The sequence below is a fragment of the Pteronotus mesoamericanus genome, unplaced genomic scaffold (assembly GCF_021234165.1).
Source record: "Pteronotus mesoamericanus isolate MK-2021 breed Mesoamerican mustached bat unplaced genomic scaffold, CSHL_Meso_final scaffold_533, whole genome shotgun sequence".
NCBI classification, from domain to species: Eukaryota; Metazoa; Chordata; class Mammalia; order Chiroptera; family Mormoopidae; genus Pteronotus; species Pteronotus mesoamericanus.
This window is the reverse complement of record NW_026555320.1, coordinates 4558245-4578060: the sequence shown is the minus strand read 5'-3', so window position 1 is coordinate 4578060 and position 19816 is coordinate 4558245. Positions and strand designations below refer to the sequence as shown.

At 53.1% G+C, this 19816-nt stretch overlaps 3 protein-coding genes and 1 pseudogene across 6 annotated transcripts in view; 3 read left to right on the top strand and 1 right to left on the bottom strand.

Annotated features, from left to right (window-relative positions):
* The window catches only part of IP6K1 (inositol hexakisphosphate kinase 1), a 38614-nt gene extending 22368 nt beyond the window's left edge, over positions 1–16246 (top strand). For 2 of the 3 annotated variants that reach the window (XM_054594682.1, XM_054594680.1), the window contains exons 2-6: positions 1065–1414; positions 5939–6149; positions 10029–10210; positions 12037–12212; positions 12958–16246. In XM_054594682.1, the coding sequence (XP_054450657.1) occupies positions 1192–1414; positions 5939–6149; positions 10029–10210; positions 12037–12212; positions 12958–13488 (1323 nt within the window). In that variant the 5' untranslated portion in view covers positions 1065–1191 and the 3' untranslated portion in view covers positions 13489–16246. The remainder of the gene's footprint in view (positions 1–1064; positions 1415–5938; positions 6150–10028; positions 10211–12036; positions 12213–12957) is intronic. The other variant, XM_054594681.1, reaches the window with a different exon arrangement.
* Positions 1975–4889, top strand: LOC129087641 (aminoacyl tRNA synthase complex-interacting multifunctional protein 2-like; annotated as a pseudogene).
* Positions 16247–16628: 382 nt separating the features above from the next.
* Positions 16629–19091, top strand: GMPPB (GDP-mannose pyrophosphorylase B). Of its 2 annotated transcripts, XM_054594689.1 has the most exons (9): positions 16629–16983; positions 17109–17189; positions 17287–17335; positions 17482–17624; positions 17827–17985; positions 18071–18149; positions 18223–18350; positions 18434–18616; positions 18698–19091. In XM_054594689.1, exons 1-9 carry the CDS (start codon positions 16855–16857, stop codon positions 18827–18829), a joined length of 1083 nt encoding a protein of 360 aa, XP_054450664.1. In that variant the 5' UTR covers positions 16629–16854; the 3' UTR covers positions 18830–19091. The 2 variants fall into 2 exon arrangements, with proteins under 2 accessions (XP_054450664.1, XP_054450663.1); XM_054594688.1 differs by having other exon boundaries at positions 18434–19019.
* Positions 19046–19816, bottom strand: part of RNF123 (ring finger protein 123) — a 28653-nt gene continuing 27882 nt past the window's right edge. Inside the window, exons 37-39 of the mRNA XM_054594686.1 lie at positions 19706–19800; positions 19488–19573; positions 19046–19386 (exon numbers count right to left, since the gene is read on the bottom strand). Coding sequence (XP_054450661.1) covers positions 19266–19386; positions 19488–19573; positions 19706–19800 — 302 coding nt within the window. The 3' untranslated portion in view covers positions 19046–19265. The remainder of the gene's footprint in view (positions 19387–19487; positions 19574–19705; positions 19801–19816) is intronic.

Sequence of the window (19816 nt, the reverse complement as noted above, 5' to 3'; positions counted from 1 at the left end):
AAGGCAGGGCTCGTCTGTGGGGGAGGGGAGCGGAGAACAGTTCATTTTTGTTGCTAGCAGTTGAAATAGAACAGTTTCCTGGGCAGCTTTGGATTAGGATAGTTTTGCAGTTTTGCGACAGCGTTGTTGTATAGTCCATTTCGCCCATAATTATGAGGTTCAGAAAGTAAGTAATGGTTTGTCTCTTGCAGGTAAATCCATATTCTTGGCTCTACAAGTATTTTATGTTTTTTTTAGTCTTGAATTTTCAGATGTAGTCTTGCCAGTACATTTCTAGTTTTAAAAATATATTCAGAACTAAGAAATATGCCCACTACTTTAACTTTCTTGAGAGAAAGTTCACATTACAAGGAGGGTATTTGAAGACAAAAAGCTTTGTCTTGTCCTGCTGGTTCATACAGAGTGAGGCAAAAAGGGAGGCCCGGGGCGCTAGCCGTGGCCAGCACTCGTTGGCTCGAGATTTAACATAGAAAAAACCTGAAGCGGGAACACCTTGGGGGAAAGCAGGACATTTTTATGGTTCTGCCACTCAAGAGGAAGGCCTTTCCCTGCCTGCTCCTTGGCGCCTTCAGCAGAAAAGTTGGGACTCCAGCGTGACCTGATTTTTCAAGCTGAAACACTTGCTTTGAGTCAGGGAGGGACCCTAACTGTCCTGATAGCCTGAGGAGTCCGAGCAGAGTGAGCTCGTGTTGCCTTCTGTTTTTCCCCGAACACCTGAGCTTTGGATGTGGAGTGAACAGGGACAGTTGGTTGCCTTCCTGATGGCTGTAATGTGCTGTGACTTTAGGACCAAATCCTCCAGAGAACTTCGAAGGGATCTGAGAACAGGGAAAGGAAGAGAATGTGGGCTTTTGTGCATAAAAAGACAGATGGAGGAGACCGAAATGTCGTCATTCAGTAAAATTCACCAACTGCCTGTCCCGCCCCACGCTGGGGGACCGCAGCAGGGCAGGGACCTGCAGAACCTCTGCTCCTCCTCCTGGGGCAGGCGCTCTCTGAATGTGGGGGCAGCTGGGGCTCCTCGGGTGTCTCACTCCCGCTCTTCCTCTCTGCCCCTCTGTTAGGAAAGAAGAAGCCGCTGAACGGACTCTGATCGCTGGCTTCAGCTCGCCGGGACCTTCTGCCCAGCTCTCCCCCTGCGGCCCATGCGCCGCATCCTCTGTGCTCAGTGTGCAGCCGGCCCCCAACGCAATGTGTGTTTGTCAAACCATGGAAGTGGGGCAGTACGGCAAGAACGCAAGTCGGGCCGGAGACCGGGGAGTCCTCCTGGAGCCCTTCATCCACCAGGTGGGCGGGCACAGCAGCATGATGCGCTACGACGACCACACCGTGTGCAAGCCCCTCATCCCCCGGGAGCAGCGCTTCTACGAGTCCCTCCCTCCCGAGATGAAGGAGTTCACCCCCGAGTACAAAGGTTAGTGCCTGGCCTGGGGCTCGTCGGCCCTCGGCTTGGTGTTCCTTGTCTTGTCGCCCTTGTGATGTGACCAGAGGTCTCTGTTGTCACGAAGCAGCTCCGTCGCTTTGCCATGCAAGATTTGATCAGAAAGCATCGGTGAGGTCTTCAGGTCCTGAAAAGTGAACTTTGGTAGGTGACCCTGGAAGGATTTACAGTATTAAGTCCCATTGATGAAGACCAAGCAGGTGTCGAGGTTCCCTGTTTGCTGGGATGGTCTGGGAGAGGGGCAGCCCTTCCCTGGCCCCAGAGGAGGAAGAAGGGGCTGCCTTCCAGGCTGAGGTGGCGAGGCAGCCGGAAGGAGGCTCTGCGGTGCCCCGGCCTGTGTGCCGCGCGAGCGGGCCGACGGCAAGGCAGTTACGGGAGGGCTGAGTTTTGGAGGTCCCGGCTTTTGAAGGAAGAACCATATGTTTTAAATGTAAGTTATAGAGCAGGGCCCCATGAATATACACCAGAATTAAGTCGCTTTATTTTAAAGTCCGATTTTTGTCACTGTATATACAATTTTATGATTGCCCATCATGTGTAAGTTATATATTTTTTGTGTTCTGATTTTTAACATTTCTAAAGCTGTATAAATTCACTCATGTTTACACCATCCTTAGGGAATCCTCAGTTTAGAAAAACCAGTTCATATCAGTATTGACTTTGCTTCCTTACTCTTTTTTTTTTTATTATGGTAAATATACATAACATGAAATTTGCCCTTTTTAAGTATATAATATAGTGGCACTGAGTAAATTCACAGTGTTGTATAACCATTATCATTATCTATTTCCAGAACTTTCTCATCGCCTCAGACAAAAACTCGGCACCCATTAAATAGTAACTTCCTGTTTCTTCCTTGCCCAAACCCCTCATAACCTCTAATCTACTTTCTGTCTCTACAAATTTGCCCACTTTAGATATTTCAAGTAAATAGAACCATGTAATTTTTGTCCTTGTGTGTTTGGCGTAGTTTACTTAGCATAATGTTTTCAAAGTCCAGCCGTCCTGCAGCATGAATCAGAACGTCATTTCTTAAGGCTGAGCACAATTCCATTGTGAATGTATCGCACTCGGTCTTTTCCATTCGTCTCTTGATGGACATTTGGGTTGTTTCCACCTTTGGCCACTGTGGGTAATGCGTCTGTGAAGATTAGCGTACAGATACCTGTTTTGAGTCCCTATCTGTTTTCTCTTCTTTTGGGTATATACTTGGGAGTGGAACTGCTGGGTTATATGGTACTTCTGTGTTTAACGTTTTCGAGGTTCTATTTTTTTTACAGCAACTATACTATTTGACATTCTTAACCAGCAGTGGTCCTATTTCTCCACACCCTTGCCAACACTTGTTTTCCATTTTAAGAAATTATTATAGCCATCCTAGCAGGTATCTCATTGTGGTTTTGATTTTCATTTTCTTAATGACTAATGATGTTGACATGCTTATTGGCCATTTATACATGTTCTCTGGAGAAATGTCTATTCAAATCCTTTTGGCAGTTTTGAATTGGATGAGTTGTTTGCTGTTGTCTTCAAAACAGAATCAGAAGAATATTGAATTTGGAGGAATAAATATTCTAAGGCTGCAAAATAAGAGGGAAGCCAGAATCAAATGCACTGCTGTCTCTTAAGTGGCAAAGAAATGACAGTTGCAAATGCTTGATAAACGCAGCTTCAGCTACTTACTTGTCCCCATTCAGCGTGTCCACGGCGAAACCTTTGCTATAAATACGCCAAAACCAGAACAAGAACTCCGGATCCTGTTGGCACATTGAGTTCTGCTGCTGCTGAGGGAAACACCCCTGAGAAGGGATGAGCCCAGCCCCAGGGACATGTTCTCTGAGTCACGGCCCCCCGGAACGGGGCCGGTTGGAACCTCCAGGTGCCTTGGTCTGAGCATGGGTTCCGTTTTCCCGCCACCGTTCTCGCAGACCCCGGAACGGAAGGCTTTAAAAGCCGCAGCAGATCCTTAGTGTCTACTTGACTTTCTTTCCTCCAGCTGCATTTTCACTCAAAAACATCTACTTTCTCAGAAATACAATTCAATTAAATGAAAATAATTCTCTTCTTTGAAGTCAAATAAAGCCCAGTTTCTTCAAAGAAAATTGAAGATATTAGTTCAGTGTATCTGTTTCAAAGGCCACAGCATAGAGTTTTTCCCTTTTATTTTGAAATAAATTTAGAGTTACAGAAAAATCGTAAAGATAAGAGAGTTCCCATATACTCAGCATCTTCTAATGCTCCCACAAGGCCAGTGGGCCAGGCAAAGCCCTGTTACTGGGTGGCGTCTGTCCATGCGTGAAGAGCCCCTCATGTACTGGCTCCCTAACATACCCGGCTGCAGCCTTGGAGGAAGAGTCTGACCCATCTCTTCAAGCTCTTGAGTTCTGTTGAGATGATATTTTAAAACGTGGGTATGAATTGGAAGCTGTGGTTGATGGTCTTTCCAAGATGATTCAGGTGCCAGATGCAGACTTGGATGTAATCAACCTGATCCAAGCTGATTAGCCACTGCTCTGTTGCTCAGTGCAACTGGACTTAAATTCAGTGCTTGGTTCCCCGGCTGGTGTGGCTCAGTCGGTTGGAGTGTTGCCCTGTGCTCAACATCCGGTCAGGGCACGTGCCTGGGTTGCAGGTTTAGCTCCCTGGTCAGGACACAAGTGAGAGGCAACCAGTCGATGCCTCTTTCTCACATAGATGTTTCTCTCCCTCCCTGCCCCTCTTTCTAAAATCAATAAGCATGTCCTCAGGTGAGGATAAAAAATAAATTTGGTGCTTGGAAAGGATTACAGGGCACTGAAAGACATCATGATCAATGCAGACCCTGGGACTTCCTCCTTTCGCTGCGCCGCCTGCCCCATGGCCACTGCAGGGTCCTGTCCGCTTAAGTGGGCGTTTAGGAGTCAAGAGTATGCCAGGAAACCTTGAGGTCTTCGGCGAGCAGACTAAGCCCCTTCATGAGTATCAGCTGAGTTTTACTTTAATTTGGAAGAACTTGCCAAAGACTCACATGAAGTTCAGTGTCTAAACAATGTGTCCCATCAAAGGAGAAGGAAACATGGCACATTTTTGTCCTCCCTGTTTGGCCACATGCATAATGCTGTAAAATTAACCCTCATTAACAGCTGAGTGGTAGATGCGGCTGCGCTTCAGCTGAGAGAGAGAAGCAGAAAAGAAAAAGCCACTGAGCTCCATGAACTCGGCCCTTGGGAAGAGCTGCTGGCTTGTTGCACAGGAGCTCGCTGTGGCGGGCGTGCTGTGGTCCGTGCTGCAACAGGAGGGCTGCGCGGGCCGTATGGGCCGTGCCAGCCTGCGGGCACACGGGGTGAGGGCCTGGGAGCCTCTGGCCCCCAGCGCGGACTTCTTGCCCCTTAGGCGGATTTCAGTACCTGATGGTAGAGGGAATGGCATGCCTCTTGGTAACGAGACTTACACTGAAATCAGTGTTTAGGCCACTTGTTGAGTATCAGTAAAAGCATCATATTAAAAAGTATAACTATAGTACAATTTATAATTACTCAAACCAGAAAAGGAACATTGAGATAATACTACCAGTTAATCTGTAAACTGTATTCAGGTATTGGCAGTGTTACCACTATGTCCTTCTGGTCCAGGATTTCACATTTTATTTAGTCCTTAGTTTCTTCCAGTCCAGGACAGTTTCTCAGTTTTTCTTTGTCCTTCACCTCAACACTTTCGAAGAGTCCCAGTGGTTATTTTGCAGAAGGTCCCTCCATTCGGGCATGATTAGATTAAGGTTATATATTTTGGGCAACAGAAATGACCCTTTGTCCTCTGCAGTTCATCATGTCAGGAGGTATATGTCTTGTTACTGGTGATTGAACTTTGATCACTTGGTAAAGCTATTTTTTTCCCCATTGCAATTAATGAATATCTTAGGGACAACATTTTGAGACTCTGAATATCCTGTTTCTTATCACACTTGAGCCCACTAATTTTAGAATCCATCCGTGCTTCTTGCCTGCAACAGTTTCCACTATGCTGCCTGCCTAATGGTGACTTGTATTTCCATTGTCAATAATATATTTATTATTTAAAAGGAATTACAGTTCTATAAGGAAGAATTACCTCTTCTCACCCATTCATTTTTGTGATGGACTTAGTGATGTTTTATTCCTGAAATTATTCCGTATCCAGCCACTGGGCTCCTTTGCGTTGGCTCCCATGCACTTGTGACTGCAGGCCCTCACTTTACCCCTGTTGCCACAGGACGCCCTTAGTGGCACAGGGGTCGTTAATTGTGAGGGAGGGCTCTTGATAAGGGAGTGGGAAGTAAGTGTAGATTCATACACAGCAGAGGGCAAGGAGCGAACGCGGAGGGCGTGAGCCGTTGGCCGTGCTCTGGGGGGGTACCTGCGGGCTGTGCTTGCCGGTGTGCTCCGGGCAGGTGCTGTCCGCGCGGGGCAGCCTGCGCCGCTGTCTGTGCTGCGTGGACCCAGCCCATGTGGACGTGTTGACTGGCTGCCTTTTTTCCCACAGGTGTGGTGTCTGTCTGTTTTGAGGGGGACAGTGATGGTTACATCAACTTGGTGGCCTACCCTTACGTGGAAAGTGAGGCGGTGGAGCAGGATGACGCGCCCGAGCGGGAGCAGCCTCGGCGCAAACACTCCCGCCGGAGCCTGCACCGGTCAGGCAGTGGCAGCGACCACAAGGAAGAGAGGGCCAGCCTGTCCCTGGAGACCTCTGAGAGGTAAGGGGGTGCGAGCAGGGTGAGGCGCGGCCTGGTCCTGTCAGCGCCAGCACCCAGAGTCCTGAAATGGTGCGCACAGGGCAGCAAGGCCCGCGGTGGGGGAAGGTGGCTGGTGCTCTTAGGCCACCCGCCTAGGTGCAACCTATCCCGTGTGTCATATGGCCCGATGACAACTTCTGAGCGTGGTCGTAGCTGTCTGAGAGAGAATGAAGCTCTGGCAGCCCTTGGGAAGGAAGGGTGCCCTCCTGCGCTCTCCGGCTTTGTTATATCTGTCACCGTCCAGACTTCTAGAAGGTCAGAAGGCAGCGGTTGGTGAGGCTGCAGCTTCCTTGTGCCCTGCAGGGTGTCAGAGCCGAAGGGCAGCGAGAAGCCATCCAGGCCAGTTCTTTGGGGGCTTCCGGTGGCAGAACTCTGAGGCTCTGATCGGCTGCGGACCCTTCCCTGCCCCCAAATTTTGTTTATTGCATCGGAAATTGATTTTGCTTCGAGATTAGGAAAATAGTCTACAAAGAATTGTGTTTCTTGCTATTTCATGCAAACAGTGTGAGCTCCCACTAGGGGGTCAATAATCAAAAGGACAGACAGTGAAAGTGTGGTGAGAACTAGAGAAACTGGAAGCATCCTGCCTTGCTAATGGGAATGTGAAATGGTGCGGCCACTCTGGAAAACAATTAGTTCTTTAAAAAGTTAAACCCACCAATTCCATTCCTAGGTATATACCGAAGAGAACTGAAGAAATGTAACACACACAAAACTTGCACAGTTTTGTTCATAGCAGCATTATTTCTAAGAGTCAAAAAGTGGAAACAACTCAAGTGTCCATTCACTAATGAATGGGTAAATAAAATGTGATGTATCTATACAATAGACTGTTACTCAGTGATGAAAAGGATGGAGTACTTATATGTGCTACAAGAAGGATGAACCTTGAAAACATCATGCTCAGTGACAGAAGCACGTCACAAAAAACCACGTTTTATGATTGTTTATATGAAATGTTCAGAATAAGCAAATTCATAGAGACGAAAGCATGTTAGCAGATGCCAGAGGCCGGGGGAGGGGAGGATAGGAAAGACTGCTGATGGTTCTGATTTTGGGGTGATGGAATGTCCCAACAGTTAGGTAGTGGTGATGTTTACAACCTTGTAAAATCCTGGGCACAGTATGCCCTGGCACCTGGCTCAGCTGGAATTGGACTTAGACGTGGCAGCATGTGGTTAATTCTGCCATCAGATCGGTTCAACAGTGCATGCTGCACACCTGGCTCCTGAAGCGCAGGGCCCAGGGCGCCCCCGTCTCCTCACTCCCTGTGATGGAAGGGGACACACTCACATCAAGGAGTGCAGAACCCCACAGGACTCTGGCTGGGTGTGTGATGTGCCACCTCCTGTGTCCTCAGCTGGTGTCCTGTGTGGCCAGGTCTGCATCTCTGACGCCAGGAGAGGCTTTGCCCCTGCTTCCTCGGAAGCAGGGTCCCCAGAGGTTGGGGAGGCTTGTGGGACGTGGACTGTAGCCACGCAGCTCGGAGGGCTGCCCTTTCATTCCCCAAGAGGCTTTCTCGTGACTGATGATTGTGGGACCTAAGCTTGGTCATTCACGTGACGAGGACTGCTCCCCGAGTCCATAGCTGGCAGTTTGTGCCTCGCAGCAGCTCCTAGTGGTGGGCTTTCTTTTCACCTCCACAGGCACAGAAGTTATTTCCTGCGTCATCGGGTGAAAAGTCAGTGGACGTAGAACCACGTCAAAGTCTGCCCATGTCCAGGTTCAGGGCCCTGCCCTGAAGGTGACAGCTGTGTCTGCAATGACCAGACTTCTGTGTGGCTTGTTAGCAGAGTCTCAGCCACACCCAGGAGCGGAGCCCCTGCCTCCCCAGGGCCGAGGCTGTCACTGAGGGGGTGCTGAGCACTGCAGGGGCGTCATCTCGGAGCAGAGAGCCGACCTGGGTGGACTTGGCAAACAAGTCATTCTTGCAGTGGCTAAATGGAGACCACAAAAAGGCACCCGGGAACGGCCTCCGCAGTGTGCTCACCAGAAGAAAATGGGACTTTTGTCATGCCGAGAGGCACTGGCGGGCTCGTCTCCTCCAGTTAAAGGGGCATGGGATCTCCGCCAGTGCCACGCTGTTGGGGAGCATCAGCAGCTCTGGAGAGGACAGTGAGATTCACATTGCGGCGGTAGCCGCCTCTGCTCTGAGCCTCAGCCTTGCCGAGCCTGAATCAGGGCACAGGGCTTTGCTTGCACTTTGCTTTGCTTGGCAGCATGATGAGCAGCCTTGCGAGTTACTTCAAGCAAAGGCCTTAATGCTGGGAAAAAATGAGGTGGTTGTAAAGTTTTGATTTTTTTTCTTTTTCTTTTTTAGAGAGAGGGCGAGAGAGGAAAAAAACATTGATTTGTTTTACTTATTCATGCATTCATTGGTTGATTGTTATATGTGCCATGACCAGGGATTGAACCTGCAACCTTGGCATATCAGGATGACACTCAAACCAACTGAGCTACCCGGCCAGGGAGCTTTTTAAAAAAAATAAAAATTGATTTTGGAGAGGGAGGCAGAGACAGAGACCCAGTTGATATGTTGCTGTTCCACTTATTTATGCATTCATTGGTTGTCACTTGTGTGTGTCCTAACCGAGAATTGACCTTGCAGCCTTGGCCTACTGGGACAACAGTGAGGGCCAGAGTTCTGAATAGGAGTCAGTTTGTGGTTTGACTTACTTATTTTTTTAAAAGAAATTCTAGTTTTTAAAAAAAGATTTAATTTAATTTTAGAGAGAGGAGAAGGGGGGTAGAAAGAGAAGGAGAGAAACATCCATTGGTTGCCTCTCACACACCCCCAGCTGGGGACCTGGCCCGCAACCCAGGCCTGTGCCCTGACCAGGAATCGAACCAGCAACCTTTTGGTTTGCAGGCCGGTGCTTAATCCACTGAGCCACACTAGCCAGGGCTAATTTTTGTATTTTTAAAAATTGTGGTAAAATACACTCACAAAATTTACCATTTTCACCTTTCCCCAGCATGCAGTTGCGTGGCATTAAGCACATTCGCATTGTTGTGCAGCCGTCACTGTCATCCGTCCCCAGAACTACTTCATCATCCTCAAAAGCAGCTCTATACATTATTAAAAATTCCACTCCTCCTTCCCCCCTGCCCCTGGCAACTTAACCATTCTAACTTCTGAGTGAATTTGAGTTACCTCATGTAAGTGGAAATCATACAACATTCCTCCTTTTCTGTGTGGCTTGTTTCACTTCGCAATACATTTTCAGAGTTCAGGTAGGTGGTAATATGTATCAGAATTTGGTTCCTTTTTATACCTCAGTAATATTCCACTCCATAGATGTACCATGTTTATCCATCCATCTGCTGATGTGTACTTGGGGTGTTTCCAGCTCTTGTTTACTGTAATACTGCTGCGCACATTCATGAAGCGTGTGTTTGAGTTTTTGTTTTCATGTTTTTCAGGTATATCCCAAGGTGTGAAATTGTTGGCTCACATGATAATTCTGTGTTTACCTTTTTTGAGGAGCTGTGAAACTTTTTCACGGGGGCTGCATTGTTTTACGTTCCCCCCAGCAGTCTATGAGGCTTCCAGTTTCTTCCCCTCCCCAGTAACGGTTGGGGGAACAGTTTCTTTTTATAATAGCCTTCCTAATGGATGTAAAGTGGTGACTTCATCTCATAGTTTAATGCAAAGAGTTATTTTTCAGGTGTCTTTCAGGGACACGGGAAGATCGCTCGTAAGCACTCACTCGCTCGGATGTGCTCATGCCTTTGGGCCCCCATGCCACCGCCAGCAGAGTCTGTGCGTGGCAAAGTGGGCCGGATCCACCTTGTGCTGTGAGCCCCCGAGGGTGACCTGTGTGTGTTCTTTCTCCTTAGCTCCCAGGAGGCAAAGAGTCCGAAGGTCGAGCTACACAGCCACTCAGACGTCCCTTTCCAGATGTTAGATGGCAATAGCGGTCTGAGTTCCGAGAAGATCAGCCACAACCCCTGGAGCCTGCGCTGCCACAAGCAGCAGCTGAGCCGCATGCGCTCCGAGTCCAAGGACCGAAAGCTCTACAGTATCCTTGGGGCTGCTCCGTGGCAGTGTCCGCTCCTGGGGTCCGGGTCCGCATCCGGGGTCGGGCACCCTCGCTCCCAGGGCTCTCTCTTTTGCTCTCATCTCCCTTTTTCATAGGTACTTCTTGCTCTTCTTTCTCCTTCCTTTCATCAGCATGTTTTTTCGGCTTCTTGGTGCTGTCGCATCTGAACCCTAAGCCCGCAGGCGAGGAGCACGCTGCCCGGCAGAACTCCCGGTGGTGGTGGGGGCACTGTGTCCGGGCTTCGTGAGCATGGGAGACGCCGCACACCCGAAACCGGCTGCTGCGAATTTTAAAATTTATTTTTATGAAAATTTAAATCACCACATGTGACCGATGGCCGCCATATTGGTCAGTGCATGTCTAGAATTGGGGATCTGTATGTGCGCTTGTACACACGCACACAGACATGCATGTGCATTTTCCCCTCCCAAAAGATAATAATTAAAAAGTAATATGTTTGATTCTGAAGGGGTTTTTTTTTTGTTTTGTCTAAAGGTAAACACTATACCTTTCCAATGTAAAATAGTTTTAAGATGCTCAAAGGTAAAAATGTATTAATTATGAAGTGGGAAACCTGTAACTACTCAGTGTGTTACAGCTGTCGACAGTAACTACCACTCCCTGAGAGACCAAGGGCAAGCGCGCTGAGCACTTCGCCGCAGTCAGGTTCCTGCAGCCATCCTTAAAGTTCATCGTCACTTATTTATAGGTTATAGCAGGTGACAGGTGAAAGGCCAAATTTAATGGTTTTCTCTCAGTTATTCTGTAAAGAATTAGGAGATGCTAAAGTGTTCATCAGAGTGATACTGGGTGTCACCCTCTGAGACTCTGTGATCATGTCATCGTCCCCACATACGGAATGGAGGTCCAGGCCGTGAGCCCCAGTGACTTTGGGCAAACATGGGAAGAGCCTGTGCCTTTATCCAGGATTATTGCAGACAGTAGCCGTAGATGACGACGGGGATTTAAGTGCCAGGACCGTAGAGCTGTTTTGAGCAGAAGATCCTAGAAGCACTAAAGGATAAGCCTTAAATACGTAGTCCACTGATTTGAAGTCAGAAATTGACAAGATAGGAATTTAAACCAGCTTTTCTAAAGCTTCCCATTTGGGAATGTTAAATCTAACTTTTCATTTTTATAGTGGTGCTCTGAAGACACCTTATTTCTGAGACCTGCGTGATGCGCTGGCTGGAGCGGGCCTAGGTTCACTCTTGGCGCAGGGACGTATGTGAATCTGCCAGAATCTTCTTTAGTTTGTATAGGTCTGCACAACAGACCTAAAGAGTGAAAACATGGTGACTTCAGTAGAGATGGTATATACATAAAATGGAACCTTATTCAGCCATGAAAAGAAATGAAATTTTGTCACACCACAATATGGAGGAACCTTGAGAACATTTGGCTAAGTGAAATAGCAGACACCGAAGGACAGTCAGTGGCTGCCAGGCCTGGCGGCGGGTGGGAGTCGGCACGCAGCGGGCTGCCCCAGGCTCTGCGGGGAACACGTAGGTGTCCTGGGGCCCGTGACCGCGATGGCTTCGCAACTGTGTGAGTGAGCTTAGTGCCAGCGAGCTGCGCACTTAAAAATACTTAAAATGGCAAGTTTTTTGTTATTTTTATTTTACCACAATAAAAGTTTTTTAAAGAAATAACAAGCCATTGGTGTGAAATCCACATTGGAGAGTTTGTGAGGTGACTGCAGGTCACGTCAGACGAGACTGCCCCTCTGTAGAAAAACCCGCCTATGCTCTGCTGGCTGCGGCCGGCGGAGAGCGCGGCTGTCATTCTCCTTGACCACGGCCCAGAGTTCCTGCTGCTGGAGAACGTGGTGCACCACTTCAAGTGCCCCTGCGTGCTGGACCTGAAGATGGGCACCCGGCAGCACGGCGACGACGCCTCTGCCGAGAAGGCGGCCCGGCAGATGAGGAAGTGCGAGCAGAGCACGTCTGCGTCGCTGGGGGTCCGGGTCTGCGGCATGCAGGTGAGGGCCAGCGCCGCCGCTGGCGTGCCTCAGGGTGCCCGCGGGCCTGCCGCTGCCCCTGCCAGGTGCTCCCCTCGTCCTTGCTGGTCCAGAATCTCCTCCGGGAGGGTGGCCCCCACAGGGTGCGGGGGCGCGTCCTTGTAAGTATGTTCTGTGAGCTCTCTTGTCCTTACCTTGTGACTTTGGTCTGGGCTCTGGGTACAGAGCTACTGTGAGGGCCTGTTGCCTTGACATTGGGCAAGTGAGACTTTTCTGGCAGTAAGATGTTCTTAGTTTGAGTCCAGCTGGGCCACAGGGAAGCTTGGAAGAGGACTTCAGAGGAAATGGCAGCCCTGGCCGGTGGGTTCAGCGGGTTGGGTGGCGGCCTGCAAAGAGGGGAGTTGCTGGCTTGATTGCTGGTCAGGGCACATGCCTGGTTGTGGGTTCGGTCCCTCGTTGGGGCATGTGCAAGAGGCAGCCAGTTGGTGTTTCACTTGCACATCAACATTTCCCTTCCTCCCTCTATGTCTAAAAATAAATAAAATCTTTTAAAAAAGTGCTGGCAGAGGACTCTCGGCTCTGCTCTCCTCACTCCTGACTTTACTGCAGGAATACTTAGGGCGAACCTGGCTGCCTCCTCAGCTGTGAAGGGTGAGCAGGAAAGCTCAGGGTGGTTAGGAGCGCATTCCAGACTGTGCTTGCTTAGGGCACTGTGAGGTCATTGGATGACCTGGCACTTACCCTTGTCTGTCTCCTGGGGTTTCAGGTGTACCAGCTGGACACAGGGCATTACCTCTGCAGGAACAAGTACTATGGCCGTGGGCTCTCCATCGAAGGCTTCCGCAACGCTCTCTATCAGTACCTGCACAACGGCTTGGACCTGCGACGTGACCTTTTTGAGCCCATCCTGAGCAAACTGCGGGGCCTGAAAGCGGTGCTGGAGCGGCAGGCCTCCTACCGCTTCTACTCCAGTTCGCTGCTTGTCATCTACGATGGCAAGGAGTGTCGGGCTGAGTCCTGCTTGGACCGCCGGTCCGAGATGCGTCTCAAGCACCTAGACCCAGGGCTGCCTGAGGTGGCATCATCCTGTGGCCCTGGTACCAGCCCCAGCAGCACCAACCCGGAGGTGGGCTCCTCTCCACCCAAGGTGGACGTCCGCATGATCGACTTTGCACACAGCACGTTCAAGGGCTTCCGGGATGACCCCACCGTGCATGACGGGCCAGACCGAGGCTATGTGTTTGGCCTGGAGAACCTCATCAGCATCATGGAACAGATGCGGGACGAGAACCAGTAGGCCCAGCTCTGGGGCCCCAGAACCCCTTCCTCTCTACCCGCAGGCAGGGACCATTGATCTGAACTCGCGGCGGGGACACACAGACTTGCTTTTAAAGGGTTATATTTCTTGGGTGTAAACTAAAAGAAATGTTTTTAGCTGTAGCCTGGAATCCATATATATAAAGAGAAGGAGGGCAGAACACACATCCTTTCAGCCAGGCCTCTGAGCTCTACGGCTCTGACTGCAGTGTCCAGGCTGACTTAGAAGAGGAGCCCCTGGTGGGCTTGGCAGCAGGGACAGGGCACCCTTGGACATAGGTTTTTCTCGCCTAGGTTTTTGGGGTCTGTGGCTGCAGGGCCCTGCTGGCTGTGGGATAAAGCTCTGGGCTTGCAAAGGACCCCTCCGTGCCCGCCCATCCCTTGTTCCTCAGCAGTAGAGGCATCGGGGCCGTCTCTAGGGGGATGTGTTCCACTGTTGTGGGTGTCAGCCGCTCTTCAACTGACGTCCCCAGGGCACTTCAAGGCCAGCTGCACACAGCTGGACCCATCCTTCTGGGTTCTGACCTGGGCGTGAGGCAAGATTCGTGAAGCTGGGCAGAGTCTGCCTGTGGCGGGGGGCAGGCCCTGGGGCTCCCAGGCACTTGCACCTCCCCCCGCACCCCGCGCCTGCGAGCCAGCCAGCCTTTCTCACCCAGATATCTTGCCCCTGCTGAAGGGGTCCCTGCTCCATTGCCCAGGAAGAGTCTGTGTCCCAGCGGGCCTCTGGGCCTCCGGTGACTCTGGCCAAGGCTGTATTGGCAGTTCGTGTGCTGTGGGTGGGAGTTGAGGCAGCTGTGCTGCCTCTGGGCGGGCCGCTCCCCCCAGGGCGCAGGGGCTGCGGTTGGCTCAGGGTCTCGCCTTCTCCGAGGCAAAGCTCGAGGCAGCAGCCTTTGGGAGGAGCTCCCGGCTCACAAGGAAGAGCTTTAAGCGCGTCTGCACGTGGGGACGGTGCAGGTGCCCGGGTCCTGCTAACGAGAATTTTTGTTTTATCAGTCCTGGGGTCCATTAATCTGTCCATGTGTCCAACTGCCATCCCTTGTCTCCTGGGATCCTTCTGCTGGGGTGTAGCCTTGTTCATTAGTAAATATTGATTTCCTTCATTCTTCCCTCAGCAAACATCCTCTTTCCCATTTCTGAGGTGAGTTTTGCCCCTGTGCCCTTTGGCAGGTGTTACCTGTTTACAAAGAACTGGTTAGCAAAACGACTTGCAGGTGGTGTTTCCCTGCGGGCCCAGCGCCACCTCTGCAGCCAGCAGTGTGGTGCCCACAACGCGGAAGGCGGTGCGGTTAAGGCCCCAGAAGGGGCCCTTCCTTCCCGCGGTTTTGGTTTTTGCTTTTGCTGCCAGCCCTTAATGGCACAGGGACCTGCCACCTTTAACACTTGTGGCCAGGAGGTGACACAGCAATCACTAACCATTGCCAAGGTTAGTGCCCTCACCTCTGAGTCTAGGGTCTCTGTCATTGTCACTCTGGGCATGTCCCTGTTTGGGCATTAAAGGTTAAGCTTGTTAGCCTGTGTCTGTGAGGCGCTGTGGTGACCAATGGACTGATTTTCTGGCCCTCAGATGCAGCCTCGCACGCTGAGATGGGCTCCTGGATGGAGCCCGCCTCAGCCCTCCCGCCCTGGTGCCAGTGGCGGGCAGGTCCCCATTCCTAGGGGCTGGGAGGGACCGCTTGCCTGTTTTTGGTCAGTAATGACCTTCTGTCCTGTACCATTCTGTGGCTTCAGCCATAGGGACAGCGGCTTTTCATTAGTGTAGTCAGTCATTTCCTGGCAGGACGGAGGCTGAGACCCAGGGCCCCTTGGGATTCCTTTGATTGAACCTCTCCCACCTGGAGGTGTGCTGAGCCTCGTGAGGCCCTACGTTTGGGAGCAGATGCCGCCCCCCTTCTGCTCTCCATAGCAGAGGCTGTATTTTCCTGGCATTGAGAAGAGCAGAGGGTCTGAGGTTTGCTACTTCTCCCCCAGGGTGGGTCCCCTTTTCAGCACTTACGACACCTGGAGACTCAGCCCTGTGACCTGGCGGATGGTTGGCATGCGTGTGTGCACATGCCCTCTGCCACCGCCCTTTCTGCTCTGCCAGAGCCCCGTCCTTGCCAGGCCCTGCCTTCCCAGCCCCAACTTGGGACCAAAGTGCAATGTGGGATCATGGCTGGGGCACTCAAGTGACCCCTCTCTATAGTGCTTCCTTGGGCCAAGTGACACCAGCCCCCTGAGGGGTGGGATCGGGCGGTGCTTAAAGAGGAAGGGGACCAGTGTAGCAATTTGCCAGGGACCCCACCCTCCCTCACATTGGGGCCTGTGCCGTGGGCCTGGGGACTCTCCCAAGGGGCCAAAGACCTAGGCTAGTTCTGTAGCCGCTGCTCGCTCGCTCACACCTGGCCACGTGCACGCCCCCTAGATGCAGATTGCTTTGAACTTGAAAGATGTTAGATTTGGTTTTCTTTGTGCCGATTTAAAAAATGGTTTAATGAGGGGGAAAGTTGGGAGAACCCCGGGAGAGGCCTTTTGTTTCTCCGGGAACTGTAAGGCTCTGCCTATGGGAACTGCTTTCTCGCTCCACTTCCCTGTCCTCGCCACCCGAAGCCTGCTCCGGGTATATGTCCCCGCGCAGTTGCGTGTTTTCGGGACGTTGCGTGCAGGGGAAGGGGCGCTCGGGATTGGGCCGAGCCGCCCCTTTCTGTACACCCAGCGCTGCCCGCCCCGCTTGTGTCTGAGGTCGTGTATGTCAAAATAAAGCCGCTAGAAACTCAGGTGTGTCCGTCTCTGTGAAGAACCTGTGGCTTCCGGAAAACAGGCGGCTCTGGCCCTCGCTGGCTCCTCCCGGGACGGGCGGGAAAGGGACCGAAGGCGGCGGGGGTGTGGTGGACTCCACAGGTGCTGGGATGGAAGGCAGCCTCGCCCTTGGCGCCAGTTCCGCCTTTGGAGTCGCCAATGGCCGGCTGACCCGCAGGGTCCCGGGCGCGGTTCCCATGGCAGCCGGGCGCGCTCGGACTCTCATTGGTTACGTCTGCTGGAGCCGCGCCCCAGCGGTGCGTCGCCGGCGGCCGTGCCACGTACACGGCCGCCGATTGGTCCGCCAGGCCTTACGTCACCGCCGGTCCGGGGCTGGCCTGAGTGTCGGGCCAGCGAGCCTCCATCCGGCGCTACGTCCTGGCTAGTGGCGCTCCGGATTTTGGCGTCAGGGCGTCCTGAGTGGAAAAGACAGATCCAGAGTTGGTCAGTCCAGCAGGTGAAGGGCACGGGGCCGGGCCCGGCGGCAGGAGAGAGTGGTAGGGGTCGGCCAGGTGGGACGCGGACACCGTGGAGCCAGGCCTCAGCCTCCGGCCGCCCGCCCGCAGGCGCAATGAAGGCACTGATCTTGGTGGGCGGCTACGGGACGCGCCTGCGCCCGCTGACGCTGAGCATCCCGAAGCCACTGGTGGACTTCTGCAACAAGCCCATTTTGCTGCACCAGGTGGAGGCGCTGGCCGCGGTAAGGCCCAGGGTCGTGGTAGGACGTGGCAGTGGCAGGGCGGCGAGCCAGCTGGGGCGGGGGGCACGGGGCACCCATGCCTCTGGCTAAGCCCGCCTGTCTGCGGGCGCTGTTCTGTCCGACAGGCAGGTGTGGACCACGTGATTCTGGCTGTGAGCTACATGTCTCAGGTGCTGGAGAAGGAAATGAAGGCGCAGGAGCAGAGGGTGAGGCTTGAGTCGACTCTTGGCCCTTCCCTCGGTCCCCTGTCAGCCTCCCACCCACGGTGGTGGGAGGAACCTAACTGGGGCTTCTCCCTTCCAGCTAGGAATCAGAATCTCCATGTCCCATGAAGAGGAGCCTTTGGGGACAGGTCAGTAGAGAGAGAAAGGTCCCTTGGGGAGGGTTTAGGGCTAGGAAAGGGGTAAGACCCAGCCTGGATGGGGCCTGCTGAGCCTGGATCCAGAGCTCAGACCCCCCAGGGAAATGATGACCTACCTGTTCCCCCCAACCCCGCAGCTGGACCCCTGGCACTGGCCCGTGACTTGCTTTCCGAAACCACAGACCCTTTCTTCGTTCTCAACAGTGACGTGATCTGCGATTTCCCTTTCCAAGCCATGGTGCAGTTCCACCGGCACCATGGCCAGGAGGGCTCCATTTTGGTAAGGACCAGGTCTCTCTGTTCTGACATTCCCACCTCCCGCGTCCCGCTGCCCCCACCCCCCAGCCTTGAACTGCTCGCTTATGTTGGGGGTGCAGAGCTGTGCAGACTAGAAGCATTTGGGGCACAGCCCCTGACGTAGGACAGCATGCGTATTGAGGTTCAGGAACACTGGACTAGGCTTGAGGTCCCCCTGCATTCAGGTGACCAAAGTGGAGGAACCCTCTAAGTACGGTGTGGTGGTGTGTGAGGCTGACACGGGCCGCATTCACCGGTTCGTGGAGAAGCCGCAGGTGTTTGTGTCCAACAAGATCAACGCAGGCATGTATATCCTGAGCCCTGCCGTGCTGCGGCGCATCCAGGTGTGTAGAGGCAGCTCTCGGAGGGGCTGGGGTCGGGCAGGCTGCGACTGCCATGACCCTGCTCACAAGCTGCCCACTCCCACAGCTGCGGCCTACGTCCATTGAGAAGGAGGTCTTCCCTGTCATGGCCAAGGAGGGGCAGCTATATGCCATGGAGCTGCAGGGTGAGGCAGGAAGGCCACAGGGCGGGGGTGGTCTGTGGCTGGGCTGAGCCCCTGAGGCATTCCCTCCCTACAGGCTTCTGGATGGATATTGGGCAGCCCAAGGATTTCCTCACCGGCATGTGCCTCTTCTTACAGTCGCTGCGACAGAAGAAGCCTGAGCAGCTGTGCTCAGGCCCTGGCATTGTGGGCAACGTGCTGGTGGTGAGGCCCTTGTCCAGCCCATCATTAACCCCCTCAGTCTTGGGGGACAGATGGCCTACTTGTGTTCTCCCCTCTGTCCTCAGGACCCAAGTGCCCGCATTGGCCGGAACTGCAGCATCGGCCCCAACGTGAGCCTGGGCCCTGGCGTGGTGGTGGAGGATGGCGTGTGCATCCGGCGGTGCACCGTGCTGCGGGACGCCCACATCCGCTCCCACTCCTGGCTTGAGTCCTGCATTGTGGGCTGGCGCTGCCGCGTGGGCCAGTGGGTGAGCCTCTGGGCTGGGTCCCACAGGGAGGGGGCGGGGAACATGTCTGCTTCGCTGACAAGGCCTGCCCCTTCCCCCGAGGTTCGAATGGAGAATGTGACCGTGCTGGGTGAGGACGTCATAGTTAACGACGAGCTCTACCTCAACGGGGCCAGTGTGCTGCCCCACAAGTCCATTGGGGAGTCTGTGCCAGAACCTCGAATCATCATGTGAGGGGCTGCCGTGGGGCTGGCTGAGGCCCCATTATTGGCAAGGGGAGCACCGGCCTGACCTGCCAGAAGGCCCTGGACTTGTAGCCTTTTGTCTGGGGAGGCCTGCACAAGGTGGAAACTGTTGGACACCTGCCTTTTCCTGTGGACAAGATCTGGCAGGGTCCTTGCTGGGCACATCCCACAATGCCCACTCCCTCAAGAAGGGCCGGGCCAGGGCTGTATGGAATAATAATTTAATGCTCACTGTGGCCCTGACTGAAAGTGAAGCTCAGGCACAAGTAGGGCATGGCTGGGCTCCCACCAGGGAGATCACCCACAGGCGAGAAGGCTGGATGTGGTGGTGGGAGGTGCGGGGACCGGCGAGGGGAGCTCATAAATAGGGCCCGTCCTGGGTCTGACTTCAAGGGTGGAGGCTCTGCTGTGTGGACTGGGCAGACCTAGGCAGCTGAGGATGTGGCACTTGCGTTGGCTGCCTTGTCCCAGTCCTCTACAGACACGATGGTGGCTTTGCAGAAGAAGCAGTCCTTGTTGTTCATCAGGTGCTGGTTGATGCAGGCTCTACAGCAGGAGGGGTGAGGGTGGCCAGTGTATCCCTGCTGCTCCCCCGCCCTGCCCCACCCTGCCCTGCCCCACCTCTGACACCCATGGGGTACACTTACTTGCAGGATTTGTGGCCACAGGGCTGGAACACAGCGGAAATGGGGTGAGCATAGCAGATGGGACAGAGGTCCTCCTCACTGGTGGGCTGCAGGGAGCAGAGTGCAAAGTGGGGCTGGGGTTGGTTGCCCAGGCAAGTGAACATACACTATGCCTACATGTGTACACACAGTTGTGCATTCAGGTGACGGCTGCAGACCCATGTGGTGGCCCCACTCACCAGGGAGGCAGCCGCTGCCTGGGCAGACGCAGAGGTCAGGTGGGTCAACATCTGTTCCACCTGGGCCAGCTCCTCAGCACTGATGTAATCTGGGTCTGGGGACGGTAAGAG